Source organism: Pristiophorus japonicus, unplaced genomic scaffold, assembly GCF_044704955.1.
Source record: "Pristiophorus japonicus isolate sPriJap1 unplaced genomic scaffold, sPriJap1.hap1 HAP1_SCAFFOLD_1180, whole genome shotgun sequence".
NCBI lineage: Eukaryota > Metazoa > Chordata > Chondrichthyes > Pristiophoridae > Pristiophorus > Pristiophorus japonicus.
The window spans coordinates 69,009-96,104 of NW_027250843.1; the positions used below are offsets into that span (position 1 = coordinate 69,009).

Here is a 27,096-nt window from a genome sequence, read left to right on the forward strand (position 1 = left end):
CCTTATTACTGAGCACAGTTTAATGTCCCACAACTCCAACTTTATTATCAGCACATCGTCCTCAATATAAACCGGCAGGTTTCAGAATGAAACTACCACCTTTTCGGAATACAGGAAAGATACATCCAAGTACTTCTCATCAACCTTCAGGCTCAGTAAAAGTCTTTCCACCTCCTCTCGGCCACTGACCATCACTTCGAACCCAACATTTGGCTTTGGTTGGCAAGCAAAGCAACTTCCCTCACTGCAGTCCTCATGTACTGCCTGGATAATATCCCAGGCTCGCATCTCCTTATCCTCACACTGTGTTTTCTTTTCCAAACCTCCTGGGGTCCAGACCCAAATCTTTGGGCCTTTTATTCTCCCTTCTCAAGACATTCTCTCCCCTGATTAAATTCACACTGGGAGCACTGTCCTCTGAGGGGCTCGGCACTCCAGGCCCCTCAGCAGCATCTGGTTGATGTTTTATGGGCCAAAAAGGCCCTAAAATTTGAAAAAAACAACCCAAAAACCCATCACCAACTCTTTACTGCAGGAATTGGAGTGAGTTTGTAATCAGCAGCACCTGCTCACTCCTAGCTCCTCCCACCGAGAGAGTGTGATCCGCTGAGCCACAACTGACACCTCACTACATCATACGCACTGCCCTCATCGACCCTCTTGATTACCTCCTCGAAAAATTAATCAAGTTAGTCAGGCACGACCTTCCTTTAACAAATCCATGCTGGCTGTCCTTGATTAATCCATGTCTTTCCAAATGAAGATTTATCCTGTCCCTCAGGATTTTCTCCAGTAGTATTCCCACCACTGAGGTTAGGCTGACTGGCCTGTAATTACACGGTCTATCCCTTTCTCCCTTTTGAAACAAAGGTACAACATTAGCAGTCCTCTGGCACCACACCTGTAGCCGGAGAGGATTTGAAAATGATGGTCAGAGCCTCTGCTATTTCCTCTTTTGCTTCTCAACAGCCTGGGATACATTTCATCCGGGCCTGGGGATTTATCCACTTTCAAAGCTGCTCAGCCCCTTAATACTTCCTCTCACTCCTCATCCCTCATTGCAAAGTCTGCATCACCCCTCTCTTTTGTGAAAACAAATGCAAAGTATTCATTAAGAATCATACCCACGTCTTCTGCCTCCACACACAGATTTTCTTTATGGTCAGGTCTCTAATAGGCCTCACTCTTTCTCTAATTATCCTCTTGTTCTTAATGCATTTATAAAACATCTTTGGGTTTCCCCTGATTTTACTTTCCAAAATTCTTTCATGCTCTCTCTTTGCTTTCCTGATATCTTTTTTAATTCCCCCCCTGCACTTCTTATACTCGACTAGAGTTTCTGCAGTATTGAGTTCTCTGTGTCTGTCATAAGCTTCCCTTTTTTTCTTTATCTTAACCTGTATGCCCCTTGACATCCAGGGGGCCCCATACTTTTATTTTAAGGGAGCATACTTGCTCAGAATCCTCACTACCTCCTCCTTGAATGCCTCCCACTGCTCTGACACCGATTTACCATCAAGTAGCCGTTTCCAGTCCATGTTGGCCAAATCCCATGTCGGCTCGGCAAAACTGGATTTACCCCAATTGAAAACTTTTATTCCTGATCCACCTTTGTCCTTTTCCATAACGACCCTAAATCTTACTGAATTATGATAACTCGCACCACAATGCTCTCCCACTGATACCCCTTCCACCTGCCCCTCTTCATTCCCCAAAACCAAGTCCAGGGTGTTCAGAAGTACAGCGCAGATTCACCAGAATGGTATCGGGGCCATAAGGATTAAATTATGAGGACAGGTTGCCTAGACTTTGCTTGTGTTCCCTTGAGTTTGGAAGGTTGAGGTGATCTGATTGAGGTGTTTAAAATGATAAAGGGGATTTGATAGGATGGGTGCAGAGGAACTATTTCCTCTGGTGGGGGAGTCTAGAACAAGAGGCACAATCTTAAATCGATATATTCTTGTTGAGTAAGGGTGTCAAGGGATAATAGAACCAAGGCGGGAAAATGGGGTTCAGCCACGATCTAATTGAATGGCGGAACAGGCTCGAGGGGCTGAATGGCCTTCTGTTCCTGTGTTCTAGTCACAGGAGCAGGGTTCCTGGTTGAGGATTATTCCCTCTCCCAGTGCAGGGCTGTCATGGTCAATTGTTGACCACTGGGGCCTGAGCTGAAATGAAGTGACCCACGACAATCCTTCAATAATACACTGAGTGGCTCATGCACACACTGCGCTGTTTGGGGGAGAGCCTGGACGTTTGGGGCGGGGTGGATGGAGTTAGTATCAGGAGATTGTGTGGAGTGCTAGAATGCAATGGGCTGTCTACCAATAGACATGGGGCGGTCACTGTTTTCTCTGTGGTTGTGGGGGCAGGGTTCCCCCTCCCTAGAGAGGGAGGCCCCTATTGTGCTAATGTCTGGCTCCCGAACTGTATTGGCAGGGGGCTGATTGTGGGCTGTCCGTCTACCAGTCACTACAACATGTTGAATTCTGTGGATGGCAGACAGGAGAAGGAACAAGTGGAATTGCTCTATTGATCCATGTCTGCTTCGAAAATAATGTTTTATAAGAACATAAGAAATAGGAGCAGGAGTAGGCCATATGGCCCCTTGAGCCTGCTCCGCCATTTAATACGATCATGGGTGATCCGATCATGGACTCAGCTCCACTTCCCCACCCGCTCCCCATAACCCCTGATAAATGCATGCATCCCCAGAGGGTCAGTGCTCATTGGCATGTATTAGCTCTAGAATTACCACAGTTATCCAAGTAACGTTTGGAGCGATCAAAGGGTTTTAAAACATCACGGGAGAAAAATCTGGAGCAGCTGTTAAACTGAGCGCTATCTGCTCCGCTGGGCAGGGAGGGTCCCACGGAGCTGTTTGAAGAGCAGGGAGTTCTCCCTGTGTCCTGGCCAATATTCCTCCCTCCACAACATCACCAAAACCGATTCATTGCTCGCGGTGCTGGCTGTGGGACTTTGCCAGTGCAGAGTGGCTCCTGTGTTCATCACTTCATTCATTGTATGAAACCTGTTGAGATATTGCAATGTGGCTTTGAGTGTGTGTGTGCAGGGTCTCTGAGAATGAAGGTCACAGTGAGATACCCTCATTATTTGTGGATGAAGTGATCTGTTCCCGTTGCCAATATTTTCACCTGTTTCTTCTCCCCACACTGCGACCAGGCGAGCACTTTAAATGGAATAGTTTTGGTGGAAAAGACCGCTTTGAGTGAGCAGTACTTCCCTGCGGTGCAGAAGTTTGTGGTGTTGGAACTGGGCATGACACTGCTGCCTGTAGCCAGCCAGACCGAGGCCTCGCAACTCATCACCCAGTTGGTAAGGGCTGTTTGCCTTGTTATTTCAATGCTGACCTCCAACTCCGACCTCTTGCGCATCTCCTATTTCCTTCACCTCACCATTGGCGGCTGTGTCTTCAGCTGCCAAGGCCCTAAACTCTAGAATCCCCTCCCTAAGCCTCTCCGCCTCTATCTCTCTCTCTCTCTCTCTCTCTCTCTCCTTCTTTTAAAGACGCTCCTTAAAACCAACCTCTTTAACCAGGCTTTTGGTCACCTGTCCTGATATTTATTTAATAAGACCAGAAAATGCTGAAAATACAAAGCAGGTCTGTGGAGAGAAACAAAGTTAACATTTCAGGTCAGTGACCTCTCATCAGAACTAGAAAAAGTTAGAGATGTAACTGTTTTTAATCAAAAGCGGAGGGGAGAAAGAACAAAAGGGAAGGTCTGATAGGGCAGAAAGCAGGAGAGATTAAATGATCAGGAATGATGGTGCAAGGTAAAAGGGAAATAACCCGATCATACACAGACGGCAGCAATATTGATGATTCTGCCATTCTCATTTACACCTCTTCGAGACCCACCTTTTGCTTCTTTACTTGTCCCATTACCATCTCATTTTGTCTTGCATCAACCCTCGCATCCCAGGGATCAATGTAGCGAACCTTCGTTGCAGCACCTCTAAGCCCTGTACAATTGTAGTACGACTTTACTTGTACTCGAACCCCCATGCAATAAAGGCCAACGTGCCAGATGTTAAACCAAGGCACCATCTTCCCGCTTGGGTAGATGCAAAGGATCCTACAGCCAATATTTAACCCTCAGTCAACATCTCTAAGACATTGCTGGCCTTCATAGTGAGAGGATTTGAGTATAGGAGCAGGGAGGTCTTACTGCAGTTGTACAGGGCCTTGGTGAGACCACACCTTGAATATTGTGTACAGTTTTGGTCTCCTAATCTGAGGAAGGACATTCTTGCTATTGAGGGAGTGCAGCGAAGGTTCACCAGACTGATTCCCAGGATGGCAGGATTGACATATGAGGAGCGACTGGATCGACTGGGCCTGTATTCACTGGAGTTTAGAAGGATGAGAGGGGATCTCATAGAAACATATAAAATTCTGATGGGACTTGACAGGTTAGATGCAGGAAGAATGTTCCTGATGTTGGGGAAGTCCAGAGCCAGGGGTCACAGTCTAAGGATAAGGGGTAGGCCATTTAGGACTGAGATGAGGAGAAACTTCACTGAATTGATAATCTGTGTAATTCTCTACCACAGAAAGTTGTTGAGGCCAATTCATTATAGTCAAAAGGGAGTTAGATATGGCTCAAGGGATCAAGGGGTATGGAGAGAAAGCAGGAATAGGGTACTGAGGGAATGATCAGCCATGATCTTATTGAATGCTGGTGCAGGCTTGAAGGGCTGAATGGCCTGCTCCTGTACCTATTTTCTATGTTTCTATATTGCTGTGTATGGGAGCTTGCTGTGTGCAAATTGGCTGCACGTATTTTCTATGTTTCCCACACAACGTCAGTGCTTCATTGGCTGTAAAGTGCTTTGAGGTGTCCCGCGGTGATGAAAAGCGCGGTAGAAATTCAAGTCTTTTCCTTGTGTTGCAGTCGTCTGTAACCAAAGCTGTCACTGGAGTGTGAGCTAACCCCAACACTGTTCATTGCAGGTTCACGAGGAGAGCAGGGAGCAGGGCCGCAATCCCTTCCTGCGCAGGGCGCGTTCCGGTTTGTCGGACGCTGGTGTCCTGGCCTCCGTTCAGCAGATCCCTGGGGTGGGAAAGGTCAAAGCCACGAGCCTCCTCCGGCACTTCCCCAGCATTCAGCAGCTCAGCGCTGCTGACCCGCCGGAGCTGGAGGCCGTGACAGGACGGGCGGTGGCTCAGCAGATCCTGGCATTCTTCTCACCGCCGCACTGAGGCCCGGCCCGGCCCGGCCCGGATTGGCCGCCCTGCGAATCGTTAATGTCGCTGCTTTACCCGGGAGCTCCACGCGAGAGGGCGTCACGGTGCGGGACAGCACCGTGAGTAATAGTTCCAATGTGTGTCTGTACCTGGGCCCGCCTGAGCGTGTAACTGCGGTGAGGGTGACCAGTCAGTAATCGGAAGGAGGCTGGGGCAAGGCCTGACAATCCAGACTAATTCCCTCGGATTCTTGAACTGCTTCAGTCCTCGGAGATTCGACAACAAATGCGATTGGGATATTTGACCAGAGAGGGCATCACCGCCAAGCCTAATCCTGACATCCAGCTGGCTGTGTTCCTCCCCTGGCATGTTCTGGCCAATCGCCCACCGCCTTGGATCAGACATGGGACGGTGTTTCTCCCGTTTGATGCCCCTGCTGGTCCAGCCTGGCACTGTCTGCTGCGGTGACTGTTGTTTTTACAGAGTAAGGGGGCTATGTCCAGAGAGAGATGCTGACTGTACGGATCCTTTGCCCAAAGAGCCTCAATAAAATGCTTTCAATGTCTTTTGGTCCCTGTACTTAGACGGGTGGGTGGGATTCCTGCCATTTGCTGGGTGCCGCAGAGCAGGACTGGGGTCGATGTAGCTTTTCCCTCCGACGCTCCGAGAACTATGGGGCCGGCGACTACTGCGGAGGGTCGTGAATCTGTGGAATTCTCTGCCCCAGCAAGCAGTGGAGGCTGGGTCATTGAATATATTTAAGATGGAGATACAGATTTTTGAGCGCTAAAGGGAGTCAAGAGTTATGGGGAGCGGGCAGGAGGTGAGCTGAGCCCATGATTTTGCTGAATGGCGGAGCAGGCTCGAGGGGCCAAATGGCCGACTCCTGCTCCAATTTCTTATGTAACTGTCATATGTAAAAGCTGCAGCTGTGAAACACCTGGCTCACTCAGTCCCAGCGGCCCAGCACTTTGTCACAGAGCCAGGAGAAACACCTATAAAAGAAACAGAATGCCACTTGACAAAAGACTACTGTCTAAAACAATGACTCGAGTTTCTAGCAGTCAGCATGTATGGGGAGAGGAGCAGAGTTAATGCTGCCACTCAGATTTACTGCACCCTTAGCATTCCACTTGCGCTGCATCAATTTCTAACCCGCTGCACCCTCGACTAATTAACTGGGAACTCTTTCATTCCAGTACTGTAAGCCAGAACTTTAGGCCCTACAAACATGTCCCCTTTTATCCCTCAATTGCCACAGGGATAGAGCATAAATGCCAGGAAGTGAGTTCCTATAAAGTTGGGGTCTATCCCACCTGGGGAACTGAGCACAATTCTGATCTCTGCACTGCGAGCAGGCTGACTGTAGTTAGGGTCCAGAACAGCAACTAAATAACTGCTGGGGACTGAACACCCGAGCTGCTCGGGAAGCTGGGAATGTTTACACTGGGGGAAAAGGCAGCCCCAGGGAGATGTTACTGGATGGGATGAATCTGTACTATCTGCTTCCACCGTCTCCCTGGGGAATCTGGTCCTTGGATTGACTACTCGCTCACCGACTGCTCGATCAGCAGAAACATAGTCCTGCCAAATTGCTGCCCTTTTAAGCAGCAGATTCTGAACTGGCTACTGCACCAACCTCCGTGTCTCCCACTGCTGTTGCACTCGTTGCCTGGCTTTACCTCCCTCCCCCCTCGGGGGAAGCAGAAGTTGAGCATGGCAGAGCTTCCCACGCCAGTGGCAGTTTGCGGACCCCCGTGTTCGAGTTGCAGACGCTCCCCCCTCCAGCAAGCTGCTGGGAATTTCATCGCTTGAATGTTTGCTGCTCTCAGTTTAGTTCCCCTCCCCCAAAAATCATCATCATAGGCAGTCCCTCGAAATCAGGAATTTGCTTCCACTCTGAACAGTCCAATACTGGAATTAAAGTCTGTCACAGGTGGGACAGACAGTGGTTGAAGGAAAGGGTGGGTGGGGAGTCTGGTTTGCCGCACGCTCCTTCCGCTGCCTGCGCTCGATTTCTGCATGCTCTCGGCGACGAGACTCGAGGTGCTCATCCTCCACTTTTGGCCAGGGACTCCCAGGTGTCGGTGGGGATGTTGCACTTTATCAGGGAGGGTTTGAGGGTGTCCCTGTAACGTTTCCTCTGCCCACCTGGGGCTCGCTTGCCGTGTAGGAGTTCCGAGTAGAGCGCTTGCTTTGGGAGTCTCGTGTCGGGGCATGCAGACGACGTGGGCCCGCCCAACGGAACGGGTCGAGTGTGGTCAGTGCTTCGATGCTGGGGATGTTGGCCTGAGTGAGAACACGGATGTTGGAGCGCTTGTCCTCCTAGGGGATTTGCCCCACCGTCGGTCTGACTGCTACCAGCGCTGGTGCCATTGGCCTCGCTCAAAAATACAGCAGCAAGAAGCAGCTTTACACTTGTTTTGATCTTTAATTTCTAAACATTAAAAAAAAAAATCTCATTGTACAGATGTAATCACAACTTATAAATAATACAAAACCGAGGCTGGAGGGGGTGAGCCAGGCATCGACCTGGGGAGAAGTGGATCTGCATATTCATCTAAATCTTGGTTGTGTATGGGGCGCACGCACTATTTGTTGCTCCTGGAGCTGCCGGGGGGGAGGGGGAGGAGGGAGGAGAGGGGGGAGGGGGGGGGGAGGCATTGCAGGAACAGTGGGCCAGAGACTAAATCTAAATGGAATCCCCCTGGGAGGGCACAAACTTCATATCCATCCCAAGTGATGAAGTGTAACAGCAGGGGGAAACAGCCCATACCCTTCGGCAGGGAGACCTCCTTACCCCGTTGGTATTTGGCTGGGTGATTGCACTCCCACCCAACACAGCTGGAACGTGCCATTACGGGGGGAGGGAGGAGAGAGTGGAAAAGCTCTGATCGCGCACACAGCGAGTGAAGGATAGGTGCGCTCCGATTCAGATCATAGTTGGAGACCGAGGGCCATTAATCGCCCTTCCCCATACCGAAGCAGAGAGACTGGGATAACATGCAGTAAGCTATACATTGGGAGCAGGGTCCCCTGAAAAGATGATCAAATCCCAAACATCGTGTAGTGATTAAATACAGGACAAGTTATACACATTCTTTTAAACAATATATAAATACTTATTGCAGTTAAACCCACACAGACCCTGGTTACAAACCAGACATGTACCCAAAAATAAAAGTCAGACTAGAGAAACTGACTCCATTTACAAAATCACAATCTGACTTTAGTGTTTCCTTTGATTTATTTAATTTCTAATTGTTAAATTAAGGCATAATTCTCATTTGAGTATCAAACAGTAATATTTAAAATCTACCCTGTAGACAGTATTTATAAACTAACAGAATGTAGCGTTGGCCACACAACCTTAAAAGAATCCAAAGCATTTCTTGAATTTCTTTTTAAATATTAATGAACCAGCTTGCTGTTCATTCCTCAATGGCTAGAATGTGCTGGGGGAGCTGTCAATTCACCGTCGGCCTCTGACCCCATTACTGGGGTGCGCGCCAAGCAGGATCATAATTGATCACAGCGCCCAGAAATTCTATTGTTTTACAGACTGAGGAAAGTTTCAGTCAGCTTTGGTGCTGAACTGAAGCAGTTTAAATGCGTGATGGTCAAGACAAAAAAGGTGCATCAACTCCTGTATCAGTGTACAGGGGAGGACGTAGAATGCACAATGAAGTGGCCTTGTACAGCTTGAAACCACTGGAGAGGAAGCTTAAACCCGACAGGAGGAGGCAGTAAAGTGTATGAAAAAAAGAGTGTGAGCGAGTGTGAGACACACATTGCATGAAGGCCGTGAAATCCTCAACTGGCTAGAGGCCAGATATGACGGAACCAGGACACCTCAGATTATACTGTAGGACAGCGAGACAGGAACTAATTCTGGGGGGGGGGCTAAAGAGAAGTGATTGTGCGGCCCTCGCACACGTTCAGACATACATCGACATCTGACAGTCAGTCACTCGGAGTTGCACACCATGAATGGAGATGTACCTCCGTCAGTGAGGTCTGCCACAGCTAAGATGGCTGGTCCAAAGTCACAATCAGGACCTCTCTGGTTAATTATGGCTTATGGACAAAGAGAGAGCACAGACAGGATCGGATTGTCTACATAGCTTTAGGAGTTAGAATCGGGATGCAGGGGAGGGGTCCAGTCAGAGCTGGAGGGGGCCGTCAGTACAGAGAGCTCCCATCCGATGGATGGGTAAAGGGTGTGGTGCTGTCGGACACTCTGTGGGGCCTGCTGTCCACGGCCGAGGGAAGGCTAACGGTACTCGCCGTCTTCTTGCTGTTCTTGCTCCCCCAGCTCAGGAACGACAGCTTCTTTGCCACTTTCTTGCCCTTCCTGCTCTTCCCTTCGTCCAGAGTCAGGCACGTCAGCGAGTAGGTCTTGGGTAAACCGCCATTGTACGTCGCACACTTGGGCTGAGATTGGAAATAAACAGCAACAAAATATCAGAGCAAGGAATCCGAAAATGGCCATATCGGTCAATGAGCTGTCTGTGCGACAAATCGCAAACTATTCTGTGGGTTCTGAAACATCCCCACTGACACCTGGGAGTCCCTGGCCAAAGACCGCCCTAAGTGCATCCGGGAGGGCGCTGAGCACCTCGAGTCTCGTCGCCGAGAGCATGCAGAAATCAAGCGCAGGCAGCGGAAAGAGCGTGCGGCAAACCTGCCCCACCCACCCTTTCCTTCAACGACCATCTGTCCCACCTGTGACAGGAATTGTGGCTCTCGTAATGGACTGTTTAGCCACCAAAGAACTCACTTCAGGAGTGGAAGCAAGTCTTCCTCGATTCCAAGAGACTGCCTACAATGAATTGTTAGCCAAACCACCTCCATTCGCTAAAACTCAAAGGCTCAGAATTCCTCTCAAAGACAAACCTATTCCCCCCCCCCCGTCATAATTTGCTGATGTAACGGTGGGAACCCACAGCTTGGAAAGATGCAAGATCATCTAGTTTTAGAGCAAACTGAGGAATTCTCCTGCTTTTCATTAAAGCGCAATCTTCCCCTGCGAGTTCCCTCTCATCTATTGCCACTGAGCAGTTGCTGCCAGAGAGGACTCAGCTCGATCTTTGGCCAGTGCAGGCAGAATGCTGCTCACACGCTCAACACCTGCAGTGATGGATTATTATTCCGCAAGGTAGTGCTTAGAGGGGAGGAGGGAGAGAGACCAGGAATTAGCAGCAGAAACACTGATCCTGAAAAAAGGACTCTTGGGACGGAGTCCTAGGTGGCTTGTTGCAAACGGTGTGTCTCAGATTCAATTACAGCCACCATTTGGTGTACGGAGCAAAACAGGAACAGAAGTGGGGGGCGGGGGGGGATTGACTAGTATATATAACAAAAGGTAGTTGGGGCGCAAGTTTCAGGCTGCGATAAATATCATAGGACTGAAACTAGAGTCATTCTTAACCCTGAAAATGGGAATAAAGTTTTTAAAATAATCCTCCCTGTCAATATTTAGTGAAGTTTCTGTTTCAGATCATTTCCATTAGAGAGAGTGTGGTTTTCGGGAGGAGGGGGGAGGGGGGGGGAGGGGATAGAAGCGGATGCTACCATGCCTGCAGGGTCACAGAGGAATGATCAGCCCTTTCGCAATCTACTCAATTAAACAGGTACAATCACGGTGCAAAAACACACACTGCTTTTAATAGGAGCCCTGACTCCCAGCGAAGTGTTTATCCACACCAGCCACTCCCAGAACATGCGCACCTGATCCCTGTGCACAACAACACGGCTCAAAATGACAGTTGGCAGTAAACCACGACACGGAGCCAAAATAAAAGGAGCAGCTGTGGAGCCGGAGCCAAGATCACAACAAGGGCAGGGACAGAAACAGGCGGCTGGCAGCTCCCAGAGAGCCAGACACCATTGTAGGAAGGACAGGTCAGCACTCTCCAACTTCCCTGGTGGGCCACTGTGTAAACAGCCACCCCTCCTCACAGTCTGTGGCGAGTCACCCCATCTCTGCAGGGCAGCAATATGGCATGCTACACCTGGCCTCAACACCCTGACACGGAGGGATGGGGGAAGAACATCATAATAGGAGCAGGAGTAGGCCATATGGCCCCTCGAGCCTGCTCCGCCATTTAATACGATCATGGACTCAGATCCACTTCCTTGCCCGCTCCCCATAACCCCTTAATCCTTTATCGGTTAAGAAACTCTACCTCTGTCTTAAATTCTGCTACGCTAGCTGAAAAAGCACTGCCGTTGGGACAGAATCGGGCTGAGTTGTGATGCTACAATGACTTGTTGATACACAATCACCAGGAACAGGAGGTGGCCATTCAGCCCCTCAAGCCTGTTTCCTCCCCCCCGTTCAATTAGATCGGGGCTGATCTGTACATGATGTGTTGCTCCATACTCAATGCAGGAAGAGTGGTCACTGTGGTGACTGCGGCCAATACCCCGGTGAGAGTCACACCGTTTACTGGGGGGTGGGGAAGGAGAGGAGGAGGAGGAGGAAAGGGGGGTGGCAACGAGACCATCTCATTCAAGGAGCCCCAGGGGTCGTCAGTACACGGCGGTGGATGGAATGTTCCCCGAGCGGCCCAGGTAGAAGAGGCAGTGTGCTGTAGTATTAAACAGACACTGTCGGGTCACACCTTCCCCACCCAACTCCCTCCCTCCCTCTCCTTGTCACTCCTTCCTTAAAGCAATGACTGCTCGCTGGACATTCCCACAGGAGACTAAAGCATCCACACACAGCATCGCGGCTCAGCAGCGAGGTCCCTGGCTGGATTTCTGTTCTCCTCCTCCCCATGGGCACAGACACCTCCTGCCCCTCTCTCCCCCCAGGAACAGAGAGCTCCTTCCCGCTGCCCCCCCCCGGGCAAAGACCTCCTGCCTGCCCCCCCGCCTCCCCCAGGCACCGAGACCTTTCTTCTCCCCCCCCCCCCCCCCCTCCCAGGCACAAAGATCTTTCTCCACTTTCGGCTCAGTCCGAGACCTCCTGCCTCAGCTACGATCACCAACACTGCCAGAGGATTGGAATCTGGCCTGCTTGATGCTTTTGCTCATGGAGGATATTCACCAGAGCAGTTGGTGCCAATAACCTGCATCGACTCCATTTCATTGGGTTTAATAATGTCCCGTGCACAGTCCCGGTGCCCCAAGGTTCCCTTCACCTGACACACGCTCACCAGCTGCACAATCTCCAGGCCTTGGGGGCTGATCACCTGAATGTCCAGCCCATCTTCTGGCATCTCCTTCAGCATCTTCATCACCTCACTCACCGAGCTCCATTTACAGTCTTTCCCTGTGACTGACACAACGATATCTCCATCCCTCAGCCCCGACCCCTGGGGAGGGAGAGAGAGAGACAGAGTAGACAGTCAGGACTCCTTCATAAACACCTACATCAGCCCCTCAACACACACTGGGATTGGTTTAGGGATGGGAGGGGAAGGGAAGGAGAAAAGAGGAGCAGGGGTTGGACTATCAGAACATGCGACAACAGGTTATAGAAAGTGCAGGCAGGGAATCGCTCTGCTCACCTACTCGGTCCTCGGGCACGGTCAGACCTGTGAGCCTTCTACCCACCTCCACGGCGTTCTGCAGCTCAGCCGCTTTTCAAGAGGAACAAGCGGAATGTGCGGAATTTTGAATGGGCCGCGCACCCAAAATACAACTGAAAGGGAACAGTGCTCCTGGCCGTTCCTCCCGATTCTAGACCGAGTGCAGTCGGGCGCCTCTGACCTGGGGCTGGGGAGGAAAGGGGCGAGTCTCACAGCCCAGCCTCACACTCTGCCCTCCTGCAGCATCCCTCCCTGCGGGGATCGAGGTCACTGCACAGTGAAAGACAGACAGACTTGCATTTATATAGCGCCTCTCACGACCACCAACCCTGGAGTGATGCCGCCCTCCCTGGTCCAGGGGTGCAGAGGCAGAGGCAGAGTGGCACCAGTCAGCACACACCAGGTGTCATGGCACAGATACTCGGTTACAGGCAGGGGTGGGGGGGGGAGGTGGAGCAACATAATAGGAGCGAGAGTAGGCCATTCGGCCCCTCGAGCCCGCTCCGCCATTCAATACGATCATGGACTCAGCTCCACTTCCCTGCCCACTCCCCATAACCCCTTATTGTTTAAGAAACTATCTATTTCCGTCTTAAATTTATTCAACGTCCCGGCTTCCTCAGCTCTGAGGCAGCGAATTCCACAGATTTACAACCCTGAGGGGACATTTCTCCTCATCTCAGTTTTAAATGGGTGGTCCCTTATTCTATCATACCCTCCTAGTTCTAGTCTCCCCCATCAGTGGAAGCATCCTCTCTGCATCCACCTTATCAAGTCCCCTCATAATCTTATACGTTTCGATAAGATTACCTCTCATTCTTCTGAATTCCAATGAGTAGAGGCCCAACCTCCTCAACCTTTCCTCATAAGTCAACCCCCTTACCCAGACAATCATGATGGTTGTTCCCAAGCAACAGGTTTGGAGCAAACGCCAGCTGGGGGGGGGGGGGGTTTAAAACATTCACTTACAGCAGCATCGCTGGTCGGATCCAAGCCCGTGACCTGGACAGCAGACTCCTGCTGGAGTGTCAACCCGTGATCCCGGTCCCTGGGCGTCAGGTGTATTTTACGAGGCGCTGTCCATTTCTGTTTGGCTGAGAACACACCGAGTGGGCCCTGAAAGAGAGAATTCCAGACACCAGGGTTTAACGGCAAGCCCGAGAAACCGTAAACTTAAAATAAATGCAAGCGCCGTTTGTGGGATCTTGCTATGCCGGTGAGATCAATGAGCAGTTGAGATGTTTTTGGCGGTGCTGGTTGACGGAGCAATGCTGGGCCCAGGACACTGCAAGAACTCTCAGGTTCTTCCTGGGCCAATGTCCACCTGAATCACGCTGGGCCTCTTGGGCATTAGCCGTGGCTCAGTGCAAACAGTCCCGCCTCCATCAGAAGGTCCTGGGCTCAAATCCACTCCAGAGACTCGGGCACACAAGCCAGGCCAACACTCCCAGTGCAGTGCTGAGGGAGTGCAGCGCTGCGGGAGATGCCGTCTTTCAGATGAGATGTTAAACCGAGGCCCCGTCTGCCCTCTCGGGGAAAGATCCCATGACAATATTTCGAAGAAGAGCAGGTCTGGGCTCCAAGAATTCCATCAGCACAAGCCTACGAGCAGGACTGCCCCACACCCAGCAAACCTTGCCTCATTACCTCCCTCAATCCCAAAGTCTCCTAAACTCCCTTCTCTCTGACCCCCCCCCCACCCCATTCCTGATCAACAGGCACCTCTTGGCCCTGCTCGGTTCGGAGCGCAGTGGAAACGCAGGTAACCATGACGGAGGGACTGAAGAGAAAAGGGAAAATGTTAAACACACGCGAAGGGGAAAGTCACTGTCAGTGAGGTCAGATGTGTTATGAGAGTTGGCCCAACACCCCCATCCCCACTCTACTTCCCACCCCAGCCACCCGTTCCATTGACCTCCTCCTCCCACCCGCTCCATTGACAGACCCTCCCCACCCACCCACCCCACCTCTTTCCCGACCCCCCCCCCCATTTCCGAGCCCTGTAATGCGTACCAGCTTGTGGAAAAAGTCCACCACTTTCACCTTGGAGAACTGCGGAGGCACAATTTCAATCTTCTGATCACTTTTGGCTGTGGGGGTGGGGTGTGGGGAAAAGCACAAAGGAATAATCAATAACCAGACTGGAGAGGGTGATGGATACTGAGCAATGCAGCACGGGGAGTGTCATGTATGTATGCTTGGCGTTACTAGCCACCAGGTGGCGCACTGTCGGAGGCCATTGGGCTGTACGCATGAGTGTGCGGCCCAGGTATAAAAGGCAAGCCATCATGTAATGTAATGTAATCATTTTGGGCCCTAAATAAAGCAGAGCCAGGTTTGTACCCGTGTTAGTTCACAGTATTCAGTCCATCGAGTTATTACATACATAACGGGGAGGGGAGGGGAAAGAGGAGGAGAGGAAGGGGGAGAGAGTGCGAGAGCGAGCGAGGGGGGGGGGGGGGGAGGAGAGAGAGGGGGGGAGGAGAGAGAGGGGTGGGGAGGAGAGGGGGGGGTGGTAGGGGAGAGGGGGGGGGTGGGAGGGGAAGAGAGAGAGAGAGAGAGAGAGAGAGAGAGAGCGCGCGGAGAGAGAGCGCACGCGCGCTAGTTAGAGAGGGGGGGTGAGGAGAGGGGGGGTGGGAGAGAGAGAGAGAGAGAGAGAGAGAGGGGGTGTTAGAGAGGGGGGGGTGAGGAGAGAGAGAGAGAGAGAGAGAGAGAGAGAGAGAGAGGGGGAGAGAGAGGGGGGAGGTGAGGAGAGAGAGAGAGAGAGAGAGAGAGAGCACAGTGACTGGTGAGGGCACTGTACCGATTATATTGGGAGCCTTCATCATGTCAAAGTCGTCCTCCTGTTCGTGCTCAGTATATTTGGTGAGTGAGCGGTTGTGGGAGACTCTCAGAATCTCATGCAGGATCTCGATCTTCCGCAGAGCTTTACAGAGATTCTGAACTCTCAGAGCCTCCTCATGCCCCATGATGGCTTTCCTTAGATGTGCTTTCCCTGCAGACACAAGGACAGTGCATGAGGACGAGCTCAGTGCAGATGGGATGTTATTTATCAGCTCAGCCTAAAACTCACACCTTATAAACCAATCACACCAGAACATTGAGGATTTTAAAATCTGCACATTCTCTCTCCCTTTCTTCCTCCCTTGCTCGCCTCGCCCCCCCCCCCCCCCGCCATTGTGAAATAGCACCATGGGATCTTTTATGTCCACCTGAGAGCAGGCGGGACATCCAAAGGCAGCGCTCCCTCAGTACTGCCCCTCCGACAGTGCGGCACTCCCTCAGCACTACCCCTCCGACAGTGCAGCGCTCCCTCAATACTGCCCCTCCGACAGTGCAGCGCTCCCTCAATACCGCCCCTCCGACAGTGCAGCGCTCCCTCAGTACTGCCCCTCCGACAGTGCGGCGCTCCCTCAATACTGCCCCTCCAACAGTACGGCGTTCCCTCAGTACTGCCCCTCCAACAGTGCGGCGCTCCCTCAGTACTGCCCCTCCAACAGTGCGGCCCTCCCTCAATACTGCCCCTCCGACAGTACGGCATTCCCTCAGTACTGCCCCTCCGACAGTGCAGCGCTCCCTCAATACTGCCCCTCCGACAGTGCGGCGCTCCCTCAATACTGCCCCTCCGACAGTGCGGCGCTCCCTCAATACTGCCCCTGCGACAGTGCGGCATTCCCTCAGTACTGCCCCTCCGACAGTGCAGCGCTCTCTCAATACTGCCCCTCCGACAGTGCGGCGTTCCCTCAATACTGCCCCTCCGACAGTGCGGCGTTCCCTCAGTACTGCCCCTCCGACAGTGCGGCACTCCCTCAGTACTGCCCCTCCGACAGTGCGGCGTTCCCTCAGTACTGCCCCTCCGACAGTGCGGCGCTCCCTCAGCATTGCCCCTCCGACAGTGCGGCACTCCCTCAGTACTGCCCCTCCGACAGTGCGGCGTTCCCTCAGTACTGCCCCTCCGAACGTGCGGGGCTCCCTCTGTGACCATTGCAAGTGTGAAGGTTTTGCCTGATGGTGACGCAGCATTTCTTGCACCTATAACCCGCTCACTTCGCCACAAACCCATCTCCAGAGCACGGCCAGCGGTTCCTTACCTAGGCGCTTGCGTTCCTCTTTGCTTCTGAGGATGGAGAGCGGTGCGAGCCCCTCCGGCATTGCATCATAGAGCTGGGAGAGAAGCATCTCTTGCTGGTCACCATCATCCTGAGGATTCACTGTAACACACGGACATGGTGAGAGGGCGGGCAGGGGGGGGGGGGGGGGGGGAGATGCGGGCGCAGAGAGGGGGGAGCGGGCACAGAGGAGGGGGCAGGCATGAGGGGGGGTGGGGGGGATGCGGGCGCGGAGAGGGGGGCAGCGGGCACAGAGGAGGCGGCGGGCGTGGGGAGGAGGAGGGGGCATGGAGAACACAATACAGGCACACGATAGTTTACAGACTGCCCTCCTCCCCTCCCACTCCTCCCCCACGCCCCTTCCCGCCCACAGGCTCCGACACCTCACCCAAGTATAACCGTAGACAGCAAGTGTTCGCGGGCTATTTGACTGTGGAGGGCATTAAGGGGCGCAGAAACGCGGTAGACGAGCCGCCCCCAGTACTCACACTGGTGATCCAGCATCACGATGGACACAAAGAAATGTGACAGTGCTCGGTAATGTTCCAGCTTCACCTGCACAGTGTAGAGCCAGGCCGAGGGAACATGCTCCTTTATAGGAGCCTGCGTGATGGACTGGTTAACAAGGCTGTACACATCTGACATCTGCACACCCAGAGAGGAAACAGAAACAAGTCAGTCAACAACTTTAATCTACCCAAATAAAACTCAACTCTCAAAATCTAATGAGCTTCAATCCTCCAATTATAGGACAAACAAGAAAAACAACTTGTATTTATATAGCGCCTTTAAAGTAGTGAAACATCACAAAGCGCTTCGCAGGCGTATAATGAGAGAAAGAATTTGACACCGAGCCGCTTAAGGAAGAACGAGGGCAGGTGCTTGGTCAAAGGGGTCGGTTTTAAGGAGCGTCTTAAAGGAGGTGAGAGAGGTAGAGAGGCGGAGAGGTTTAGGCAGTGAGTTCCAGAGCTTGGGGCCTAAGCAACAGAAGGCCAATGTTTGAGCGATTATAATCAGGGATGCTCAAGAGGACAGAATTAGAAGAGCGCAGATATCTCGGTGAGGGGGGGGGGGGGCTGGAGGAACTTAGAGATAGGGAGGGGGCGAGGCTGTGGAGGGATTTGAAACCAAGGATGAGAATTTGGAAATCGAGGCGCTGCTTAACTGGAAGCCAGTGTAGGTCGGCGAGCACAGGGGTGATGGGTGAGTGGGACTTGGTGAGAGTTTTGGATCACCTCTAGTTTACGTGGGGTAGAATGTGGGAGGCCAGCCAGGAGAGCGTTGGAATAGTTGAGTCTAGAGATAACAAAGGCATGGATGAGGGCTTCAGCCACGGATGAGCTGAGGGAGGGGCAGAGATGGGCGATGTTACAGAGGTGGAAATAGGTGGTCTTAGTTATGCTGTGGATATGTGGTCGAAAGCTCATTTCATAGTCAAATAGGTCACCAAGGTTGCAAACAGTCTGGTTCAGCCTCAGACAGAAGTTGGGGAGAGGGATGAAGTCGGTGGCTGAGGAATGAAGCTTGTGGCGGGGACTGAAAACAGTGCAGTCAGTCTTCCCAATATTCAATTACAGAAAATTTCTGCTCATCCAGAACTGGATGTGGGACAAGCAGACTGACAATTTAGAGACCGAGGATGGGTCGAGAGAAGTGGTGGTGAGGTAGAGCTGGGTGTCGTCAGCGTAAATGTGGAAACTGACGCTGTGTTTCTGGATGATGTCACCAAAGGGCAACATGTAGATGAGATTTAGGAGGGGTCTGAGGATAGATCCTTGGGGGGACACCAGAGGTAACGATGTGGGAGTGGGAAGAGAAGCCGCTTGTTGCAGGTGATTCTCTGGCTACGATTAGATAATTAAGAATGGAACCAGGCGAGTGCAGTCCCACCCAGCTGGATGATAATGGAGAGGCGTTGGAGGAGGATAGAGTGGTCAACCGTGTCAAAGGCTGCAGACAAATCAAGAAGGACGAGGAGGGATAGTTTGCCTTTGTCACAGTCACAAAGGATGTGTGTGACTTTGACGGGAGCTGTTTCGGTACTGTGGCAGGTGCAGAAACCTGATTGGAGAGATTCAAACATGGAATTGCAGGAAAGATGGCCGTTCTAAACAGTGTGGAACTCCTCACCTCCCTCAGTCTCCCTTTCCTCCTTCAGTCTGCAGCCAAGGTGTTGGTCGTGGCTCAATGGGCAGCTCTCTCGCCTCAGAGTCAGAAAGTTGTGGGTTCAAGTCCCACTCCAGAGACTTGAGCACAAAAGCCAGGCCGGGGCAGTGCTGAGGGAGTGCCGCACTGTCGCAGGGGCCGTGCTGAGGGAGCGCCGCACTGTCGGAGGGGCCGTGCTGAGGGAGCGCCGCACTGTCGGAGGGGCCGTGCTGAGGGAGCGCCGCACTGTCGGAGGGGCCGTGCTGAGGGAGCGCCGCACTGTCGGAGGGGCCGTGCTGAGGGAGCGCCGCACTGTCGGAGGGGCCGTGCTGAGGGAGCGCCGCACTGTCGGAGGGGCCGTGCTGAGGGAGCGCCGCACTGTCGGAGGGGCCGTGCTGAGGGAGCGCCGCACTGTCGGAGGGGCCGTGCTGAGGGAGCGCCGCACTGTCGGAGGGGCCGTGCTGAGGGAGCGCCGCACTGTCGGAGGGGCCGTGCTGAGGGAGCGCCGCACTGTCGGAGGGGCCGTGCTGAGGGAGCGCCGCACTGTCGGAGGGGCCGTGCTGAGGGAGCGCCGCACTGTCGGAGGGGCCGTGCTGAGGGAGCGCCGCACTGTCGGAGGGGCCGTGCTGAGGGAGCGCCGCACTGTCGGAGGGGCCGTGCTGAGGGAGCGCCGCACTGTCGGAGGGGCCGTGCTGAGGGAGCGCCGCACTGTCGGAGGGGCCGTGCTGAGGGAGCGCCGCACTGTCGGAGGGGCCGTGCTGAGGGAGCGCCGCACTGTCGGAGGGGCCGTGCTGAGGGAGCGCCGCACTGTCGGAGGGGCCGTGCTGAGGGAGCGCCGCACTGTCGGAGGGGCCGTGCTGAGGGAGCGCCGCACTGTCGGAGGGGCCGTGCTGAGGGAGCGCCGCACTGTCGGAGGGGCCGTGCTGAGGGAGCGCCGCACTGTCGGAGGGGCCGTGCTGAGGGAGCGCCGCACTGTCGGAGGGGCCGTGCTGAGGGAGCGCCGCACTGTCGGAGGGGCCGTGCTGAGGGAGCGCCGCACTGTCGGAGGGGCCGTGCTGAGGGAGCGCCGCACTGTCGGAGGGGCCGTGCTGAGGGAGCGCCGCACTGTCGGAGGGGCAGTGCTGAGGGAGTGCCGCACTGTCGGAGGGGCAGTACTGAGGGAGCGCCGCACTGTCGGAGGGGCCGTGCTGAGGGAGCGCCGCACTGTCGGAGGGGCCGTGCTGAGGGAGCGCCGCACTGTCGGAGGGGCCGTGCTGAGGGAGCGCCGCACTGTCGGAGGGGCAGTACTGAGGGAGCGCCGCACTGTCGGAGGGGCCGTGCTGAGGGAGCGCCACACTGTCGGAGGGGCAGTGCTGAGGGAGCGCCGCACTGTCGGAGGGGCCGTGCTGAGGGAGCGCCGCACTATTTCATGAAGAGCAGGAAAGTTTTCCCCGGAGTCGTGGCCAATCTTTATCGCTCAATCAGCATCATTGAAACAGATGATCTGGTCATTATCACATTGCTGTTTGTGGGAGCTAGCTGTGTGTAAATTGACTGCCGCATTTTCCACATTACAACAGTGACTAAACTTCAAAAAGTACTTCATTGGCTGTAAAACGCTTTGGGACATCCCAAAGGTCATGAACGGTGCTATAGAAATGCAGGGTCTTTCAGATTCCAAGTTTGGTATTAATCACTGCTTCGTTTACCTCGACTTCCACTCCCTTCACCTCAGCGCAGGGCAGCGGGAGCAAATCCACACACAGCCGACAGCGAGGGGGAGGGAGTTACCCGCGTCTACCACCCAGCGGGAGGAATCACCCAATCTTGCCACGTACCCTGGCCGATTCCTGCGCCACCCGCAGCAGACTGGTGTACTGGTTGCGGATCCCAGCCAGCACCATCTTCTCGAAGCTGCACTCCTGGGCCTGGGCCAGCATCAGGCGGATCAGCATGTTCTGCATCGACGGGCTCATGTCAAAGCTCGGGGTGTGCGTGAAGGTTTCTTTCAAGTGGCTCAGCACCCCTGAAAACACAGAGTCACGTGAGGAATGCAGTCCGGGGGGGGGGGAGAAAGAGAGAGAGAGAGAGAGAGCCAGGAACCCGCTCAAGCACTTGGCCCGTTAACTCCAGGACGCTTGCTTCTGCCTGTTGATTTAGCACAAACCTCATCATTGCTGGTTCTTCCAGTCTCTCAATCCCGACAGGCCCAGAGAGTAAACACGCATTACCCATTACCCAGGAGGGGCGGGGGAGTGGATCACATTTACAGTCCCTCCCCACCACCCCCCACCCGCCTGCCGCTCCCATTTACTGCAACAAGCACAGAGGTTCGGGTGTTCAGAGTTCGCCTTGGATTCAGTTTGTGTAGGGTCAGCGCTCCCCTGGGGTCAGGGGTCAGCACGCTCCCCGGGGGTCAGGGGTCGCCGCTCCTGTCCATCAACACCCTCCACCATTGAGTGCACCTGCTGGGATACAGGTTCCAGGCCGTTCCCCTCCAATAACCGAGGGCTTGGGTGAAGGAAGAGCGAGCCGTGTATCCGAGTTTGTTGCCGACACCAAGTTAGGTGTCTGAGTAGATCGTGTAGATGGGAGCAGACATTGACAGATTAAGTTACGAGGATGTTGCCAGGACTGCAGAAATTTAGCTACGGAGGAAAGATTGGATACAGAGGCTGAGGGGGAGACTCGAGGAGTAGTCGCTCAAACCCTCAGTACGGCAGCACTCGCCTGGTGTACTGTTCTGCGGCATGGCTATCAAGTGCGCATGTCAAATTGTTGATGCCCAGCGGAATTCTATTCAGAATTTTCACCGATACGCTTTAAATCGACATCAACTGACGGCTGCCTGTGCTTGAAAACATCGCACCACCATACCTACGCTGCGAATATGCCGTCTCCAGAGGATACAACTGCTACACCAGCAAAGACAAGCCGATCCAGGCCGACTTGCACAACCTATCACCAACCCGTCTCAAATCTAGGCGCCAAAGCCCTTCTGCAATCTCCCCTCAGCCTTATTGATTGATGGCGAAAAGCTCGGAAGAACAGCGACGTACGAAATGGATTCCTTACAGAGGACCCCACAGTACAACCTGAAGGATCAAACCTTCCTCGCAAACAGTGGGCAACCATCGACCGCCTCAGAACCGGTCACGGTCGATGCTGCCGCCTTCTCCATCGGTGGAAGAGTAAAGCCTCCCCGTCATGTGACTGTGGAGCTCCTTATCAGACCCTGGAGCATATAACTGAGCACTGCCCTCAGGGGGAATTAACAGGCAGCCTGCATGATATCCACGCTGTTACACCAGAAGCTTTGGCCTGGATATCCAACTTGGATATCGACGTTTGTTTTGCTACGACCATACGAAAGAAGATGACTAATACAGAGCGTGTCGCTGAGCTGGCATCCCCCCAGACATCGGGGTACACACTTTCTACCAGAGGTCACTGGACGATCAGGAGCTGGAGCCCTGGTCGATTTCCCCCACCCTCTAACGCAGAGCCCCACCTGTAGAACGTGTCAGCTCAGTTTGTCTGGGCGCCCAGCCCCCCCGCCCCTCCGACTCACCCGATGTCAGCTCAGTCGGTCTCAAACATCTTCAGGTGCTACACACAGCTGGCTTGTGACCCACACTCGTTCCAAAGACAAACAGCCCGTGTCACCAAACAAACACAGGCCTGTCGCCACTATTCCTTCCTGGCAATGGTGGGTATTCCAGGAGCGGTTTATGGGTGAGCCTGGGTTAGTGACACTGCACTCTCCACAATGAAACCTCCTCCCCTCCCCACTCCTTACCCAGCAATTAGCCTTCACAAGCAGCTTCCAGCTACCCAATAACCCAGCCCCTCCCCATAACAGAGGGCAGTTCACACAAGCAGCCAATTCCACCCCCCCCCCCCCCTCCTGCTGCCCAATAGTGATGAGCAATCTCCAGTGTAAAATCTCTACACTTCCCTGGAAACCAGTCACACCATACAATCCGGTGAAAGCATCTCTGTCCGATTTCCCCCACTCATTACCCAGGGGCTTTACGATCTATTGCAGCAGCTCTGCGGAGATTGTCGATTGGGAACTGAATCCATCACCTCCTGGTCTGTTTGACTCAGTACCAGACTGGGAGTGACCCTTACCCTGAATATACAGTGACTCTGTACAGTTACACAGTGAGTGACCCTTACCCTGAATAAACAGTGACTCTGTACAGTTACACAGTGAGTGACCCTTACCCTGAATAAACAGTGACTCTGTACAGTTACACAGTGAGTGACCCTTACCCTGAATAAACAGTGACTTTGTACAGTTAGTGAGTGACCCTTACCCTGAATAAACAGTGACTCTGTACAGTTAGTGAGTGATCCTTACCCTGAATAAACAGTGACTCTGTACAGTTACAGTGAGTGATCCTTACCCTGAATAAACAGTGACTGTACAGTTACAGTGAGTGACCCTTACCCTGAATATACAGTGACTCTGTACAGTTACACAGTGAGTGATCCTTACTCTGAATAAACAGTGACTCTGTACAGTTACACAGTGAGTGATCCTTACCCTGAATATACAGTGACTCTGTACAGTTACACAGTGAGTGACCCTTACCCTGAATATACAGTGACTCTGTACAGTTACACAGTGAGTGATCCTTACTCTGAATAAACAGTGACTCTGTACAGTTACACAGTGAGTGATCCTTACCCTGAATATACAGTGACTCTGTACAGTTACACAGTGAGTGATCCTTACCCTGAATATACAGTGACTCTGTGCAGTTACACAGTGAGTGACCCTTACCCTGAATAAACAGTGACTCTGTACAGTTACACAGTGAGTGATCCTTACCCAGCTGAATAACCCTAATTTCAACATATTATTTGCACTGACCGCTGTGACGAGCAGACAGGTTTAACACTACACGGAGGGAAGTTATGAGCAAGGAGACAGGCTCGATCGGAAGCAGGAGTCCCTGGACAAACTGTACAGACCAGTCAGCATTCCCACAGCTTACAGAAACCCAACACCTGTGGAATGGGCGGGAGAAAAGAGAAGCTGGCTAGAGTGCCCCAAAATGATAAAACAGGAAGGGGTGCTGACCTGCAGCCCTCTGGAACGCGCCGATGGAGATGTCGAGGCCAGCTGACGTCCGCCGGTCACTCCGGGTGCCAATCTGGGTGTAGATGGCTCCAATATTGAACAGAATGCTGGCTTTCTCCAGAGACAGGTGTTGCTGGCACACAGGCATCCCAGTGAAGGAGTCATACCTGGAACAGTACAGGAAGAGTCACCACACAGGCACAGCGCGAAGGAAGGATTCAACATGTTCGCACAGGGGAGAGAAACCTGCATCGTTACAGAACCTCGCCCGACTTAAACGCTTTTCGGAGACCAGGGATTACTTGAGATTCAGTCAGTGTTTTATAGGCTAACAGCAGCCAATGTTCACACAGCAAGATCCCAGACAGCAAGGACATAAATGAGCAAGTTTGGCCAGGACACCAGGGAGAACTCCCCTGCTCTTCTTCGCAATAGTGCCATAGGATGTTTTACATTCACTTGAGAGCAGACGGTGCCTCGGTTTAACATCTCATCTGAAAGACGGCCCCTCCGATAGTGTGGCGCTCCCTCTGTACTGCCCCTCCGACAGTGCAGCACTCCCTCAGCACTGTACTGGAGTGTCAGCATAGATTTTTGTGCTGAAGTCCCTAGAGTGGGACTTGAACCCACAACCTACTGAGTCAGAGGCGCGAGTGGTTGAAAAGAGCCTTAGTTTGTGGAACACACTCGTTAAAATAAAATTAAACAGCAGATGTGAGTTGGAAAGACGGTGTGGTCACTGACAGAAACACACATGCACAGACTGCTTACCAGGTGAAGAAGAGTCCTAGGTGCCGATTGGGCTGGAAGAAGCGGCTCTCCAAGAAGTTGAGCTGATTATAGTAGGACATCAGCAGCTCGACACCCGCCTCGTTCCGGCTCGGAGTCCGGACAGCCTGTAGAGGGGACAATCTCAATCATAGAGCACGACAGGGGGCAAAGCTGAGCAGGTTGGGGTGGGGCAGACTGGGGTGGGGGCGAGGTCTGTACTTTTAACAGGATTGTGACACTCTGGGCGATTGGGCATTGCGTGAGTTGTGGGGGGAAAAAGTCTGAAATTATTCAAAGAGAGATTAGCCTCTTCAATCGGCACATTCAAAGGAGATTTAGCCGGGCTGCTTCTGTGTCGGTGCTTGTTGCTAAGTGGGATCTCCAGGCAGCATTGACTCAGGTCCCTGCGCCAGAGATGACCCACAAACCAGGCCAGGAATTACCAGAACCAAAAATTGTACCTGTATTTTTCCATTTAAAATGATTGCCTGCTTAACCCAGTCAGAAGGGGCCGCAGTCTAAGTTCGTGTCCCTGGTGCCTCCCAGGAGGGAGTGTTCAAATATCACCTGGGCAAGTTAGCCTCATAGAATCTTACAGCACAGGAACAGGCCATTCGGCCCCACGGGTCCGTGCCCGTGTTTATGCCCCACACCATATCCTTCTATTCCTCTCTCTCTCTCTCTCTCTCTCTCTGTGTTTACCTCGCTTAAATGTATCTCTGCTATTTGTCTCAACCACTCCGTGGTAACGAGTTCCACATTCTCACCACTCTCTGGGTAAACAGGTTTCTCCTGAATTCCCCACTGGATTTATTACTGTCTTGTATTGATGGTCGCTGGTTCTGATCTCGCCCACAAGTGGAAACATTTTCTCTCCATCAACTTTACAGCACAGGAGCCTGCCATTCGGCCCATTATGCCTGTACCGGCTCGAATTAGTCCGCACAAGATGCAAAACTGGATTCAATAAATCTGGCACTGTATTGAGAAAAAAAGGGAGCAGTGTTGTTTCAAACCCACTAATGTCCTTCATGGAAAGGGAACCGGTCTCCCTTTCCTGGTCTGGCCCACACACGACTGACTCTTAAATGCCCCGAGTGGCCCAACAACTGTAGCCTTGCCCACATCCCAAGTGCTGGATTCTGAATTATACTTTAATTAACTGGGAGAATATGGACTGCTGGATGTACCCATGTAGACTAGCAATGTTCCAAACTCGATCCCTGGTGTCTGAATGAGCCAATCTTAAGAGGCACTGTAACGGGACGCAGCACCTTTGCTCGTTGACCAAAGATCTCTGCTGGACAGGTGCAGTGGAGAGGGGACCCTTCAGCCCTCGCAAGAGGACTGGCACTTTGGGCACGGTAACTTGGCCAGCCTGGTCCTCAACTCGGGCACCGAAACCGACCGCGCTCCGACACGGGGAGCCCGACACAACGCGCCCCCGCCGGCCACTCACCTGCCGCAAGTCCATCACATCCAGGATCCGGTCTTCATACTCGGCCGGTTCCTCGCTGTAGTGTTCCTGAATGAAATCCTGCAGGTACAAGAGGATCAGCATTCAGCGGCTGCATGGCACTGGGGACGGTCCACAGGCGCTGGGAACTCGCGGATTTAATTCAAAACAACATTTTCAACAACGCGAGTTACTGCAAGACTTGCCGAAGGTTACCGGCCCCTCAGTCTCGCCGTGCTGTGCGATTCTATTCTCTGAGTCACGATATTGGCATGCTTTGTCAACTGGCAATCTCCATGGCAACAACTGACCACATACCAATCTCCTGCTTGCTACAGAAATGCCCCGCCCCGTCCCTCTGCGCTCACCCCCCCCCCAATCTCTCTCTCGCTCTCCCCCCATCCCTCTCTCTATTTCCCCCCCCCATCCTTCTCTCTCCCCCCACAATCCTTCTCTCTTTCCACCCCCACCTCCCTCCCCCTCTCCAATCATTCTCTCTTCCCCATTCCCCTCCTTCTCTCTTTCCCCCCCCCATCTCTCTCTCTAACTCAACCCCCCCCCCCCCCCCAAACCCTCTCTAATCAGGCTGGGCGACAGTAACTCCCATCCCAAACCCCATCGGCTCACTCTGCGCTGACCAACAAGTAGCCTGCGCGACACTGCCAACAGGGTAATGTAGTCAATGCAGCCTTAGGACGTACCAACGTCAGCGTCCTCGACCAGGCCAACATCCCCAGCATCGAAGCACTGACCACACTCGATCAGCACCACTGGGCAGGCCACATTGTCCGCATGCC

General features: G+C 53.1%; 2 protein-coding genes across 3 annotated transcripts in view; one reads left to right on the forward strand and one right to left on the reverse strand.

Annotated features, from left to right (window-relative positions):
* The window catches only part of LOC139242058 (Fanconi anemia core complex-associated protein 24-like), a 73,759-nt gene extending 67,985 nt beyond the window's left edge, over positions 1-5,774 (forward strand). For both annotated transcript variants that reach the window (XM_070870205.1, XM_070870203.1), the window contains 2 exons: positions 3,184-3,336; positions 4,976-5,774. In XM_070870205.1, the coding sequence (XP_070726306.1) occupies positions 3,184-3,336; positions 4,976-5,224 (402 nt within the window). In that variant the 3' untranslated portion in view covers positions 5,225-5,774. The remainder of the gene's footprint in view (positions 1-3,183; positions 3,337-4,975) is intronic.
* Positions 5,775-7,672: 1,898 nt separating this feature from the next.
* On the reverse strand, positions 7,673-26,380 carry LOC139242059 (rhophilin-2-B-like; the record flags this gene model as incomplete). Its single annotated transcript, XM_070870206.1, has 11 exons — positions 7,673-9,643; positions 12,373-12,531; positions 13,717-13,863; positions 14,761-14,837; positions 15,551-15,742; positions 16,839-16,958; positions 17,345-17,501; positions 20,819-21,006; positions 24,073-24,239; positions 24,844-24,968; positions 26,303-26,380. Coding segments are annotated over 11 exons (1,662 nt in total), but the record flags the coding sequence as incomplete, so codon positions are not given.
* Between the last annotated feature and the right edge of the window lie 716 nt (positions 26,381-27,096).